The 2,219-nt window shown below is 64.0% G+C and overlaps 1 protein-coding gene across 1 annotated transcript in view; it reads right to left on the bottom strand.

Annotated features, from left to right (window-relative positions):
* The window catches only part of TTLL10 (tubulin tyrosine ligase like 10), a 26,749-nt gene extending 25,354 nt beyond the window's left edge, over positions 1-1,395 (bottom strand). The window contains exons 1-3 of the mRNA XM_040645521.1: positions 1,227-1,395; positions 600-720; positions 310-385 (exon numbers count right to left, since the gene is read on the bottom strand). Coding sequence (XP_040501455.1) covers positions 310-385; positions 600-720; positions 1,227-1,395 — 366 coding nt within the window. The remainder of the gene's footprint in view (positions 1-309; positions 386-599; positions 721-1,226) is intronic.
* Positions 1,396-2,219: the final 824 nt, after the last annotated feature.

Raw genomic sequence — 2,219 nt, 5'->3', positions numbered from 1 at the left:
CCCCCCCCCCCCCGGGCCACCCGGCTGACCACAACAAAGACTGTGTCCACTTGCCTGGCCAAGGCCGGGTTCACCCAGTTCTCTAGCTTTGTCCTCGGGAACAGCCAACATTTCTCAGAGGACCTGATCCTAACTTAGGCCCAGCGTTGGGGGGACAGGGGAGATGCCTGTTTGCCACGTGGAAGGGGGGAGGCTTCACAGGAGCCCGGACCCTCCAGGTGACTGTGTCCAGGCTGAGAGGGCGGACCCCACAGTCAGACGCCTGCCCTGTGCCCCCATCACCACCTCCCGCCCCTCCGTGCTCCATACCTCACCTTTCAAGGTCTGTCCCACGAACCCTGTAAAATCAGTGTGCTTTAGGAATGCAATTCCACCTTTCTCCGAGCTAAGTGAAACCGTCTCAACTTTACTTTCAGAGCTGAGTTAAATTTCAGCTCTACTCTCGGCTGCCAGGCCACAGGGGAAGGTGGTGGGGGCTGGGTGCCCAGTGTCCCTCCCTGGAGCCAGCTCACCGTGCATAGACTGGCCTCCCACTGTGCTGCCTCTGGAGCTAGAGCCGGGTGTCGCTAGTGCCCTTGGTCACTCAGGGCCAGCCTTACTTCAGGAGCACCAGAGGCCCTGGAGACCCCACGGGCCCAGAGCCGGCCTGGACGAGACCCAGGCGAATAGGCCACCCCAGCCGTCTGCTGCCCACCAGCTCGTCAGCCCTCACCTTCTCACCTAGGAGGTGAAGAGGTGCGTGGACAGACACACAGACAGACACGCGGTCAGAGCCGGGGCAGGAGGGTGGGCAGCAGAATGCTCCCTCCCAAGTTCCAGGACGGAATCCCACTCTCTTCCTGAACTCAGAACCTGGGCTCGGCCTCCCAGCGCAGCTCAGCGTGGGGTCAAGAGCCGGATCCCCTGTGCCTGGGGCAGGGAGGAGGGGCGGCAGGTTTGAGGGGCTGATACCAAAAGTGAAAATAAGCCTCCGTTTCGGAGCACCTCAGTGGTTGGCAGGGAGGGAGGCCAGGCTCACGGTCCCGGATGCAGGGCCGGGTTAATCATCACTGTCCCTACAGGCGCAGCTTGGGAAAAATCCAGGAATGAATCAAGAGGCCCAGAGCGGCACCCTCCAGGCTCCTCTCTGCGGAGCAAATGCCCCACCTGCCGAGGGCCCCAGCCGCACGGGCACGGGGTGGGGTGGGGAACGCGATCCCAGCGTGAAAACTGACTTGCCGGTTAACCTGCCTGGCGGGCCTTAATCACTGCTGAGGGCCGCTCAGAGAACAAAGCCCTGAAACCCAAGCCCGTGCGCGGCGCTGCACCGGCGGCCTGGGCCCAGAGGCGGCCGGGCGGGGGGCGGCCGAGGCGCTGGCCCGTGTCCACGCGGGGCACTTCCTCGGCGGCCGCCATTTCCCCGCACGGCGGGCCTGGATTCTTGGCCCTTCCTTGGGGCGCGCGCGAACCAGAGAGCCGACCCGACCCCTCGGGATGTGGGTGACTTTTGCAGGCCTTTCCCCTTCTCCCGAAAGCACCCGACACACGCTGACTGACGCGCGGGGCTCCTGAACTACCAAAATGTCGGCAGATTCCCCGGGCGCGTGTCCTGCTGAGCCGCCGTCTGCACTTCTGTAGACGAGACGCTTTGCACGGATCCTGGAGGATCCGACTTGCTGCCAACGGCCCCACTTGTAAGCGTTTCAGCTGCGCTACTAGAAAGAACCAAAGCAAACCAAACCTACCTATTGTTTCTGATGCTGAGCCTGAAATGGCCTAAAACGCTGCCACTGGATTCCTTGAAACCGCGTATTCCTGCGGCCCGGGAGTTTGGTTGGGCGAGACAAGGACCGCTGTCTTATGCCGCAGACAGTTACTTTCCATCACAGCAAGGCTCTCACCTCCCGGACCGCGAGGCGGTGAACAGCCCGTGGCGGGGGAGCCGCCGTGCTAGCCACGCGCGAGTTCGGAGCGCGGTGTGCGCGGCCACGCGGGCCACACTTCGCCGGAGCGCGGGCTCTGTGTGCTGCGATCACGGCTGCTCGAGAACCGCCCGGGATCTGACTGTGGGCAACGGTGTCGGCGAGGGCCCGGCCTACACCTCCTCCAAGGCCGTTCCGGCTTTGTTGGCGCCTCAGACGCGGGTGGGTGAGAAAGAGCCTGAATCCAGGCCAGGCCGGCTCGGCCTCAAGCTCCCACCGCCGCCGGTGCGGGCTCCGGCAGAGCTAAGGCCTTCCCTT

The sequence above is a fragment of the Ursus maritimus genome, unplaced genomic scaffold (genome assembly GCF_017311325.1).
Source record: "Ursus maritimus isolate PB19 unplaced genomic scaffold, ASM1731132v1 scaffold_32, whole genome shotgun sequence".
Classification (NCBI taxonomy): Eukaryota; Metazoa; Chordata; class Mammalia; order Carnivora; family Ursidae; genus Ursus; species Ursus maritimus.
Note: the sequence above shows the minus strand (reverse complement) of the source record. Positions and strands in the feature narration are given on the sequence as shown.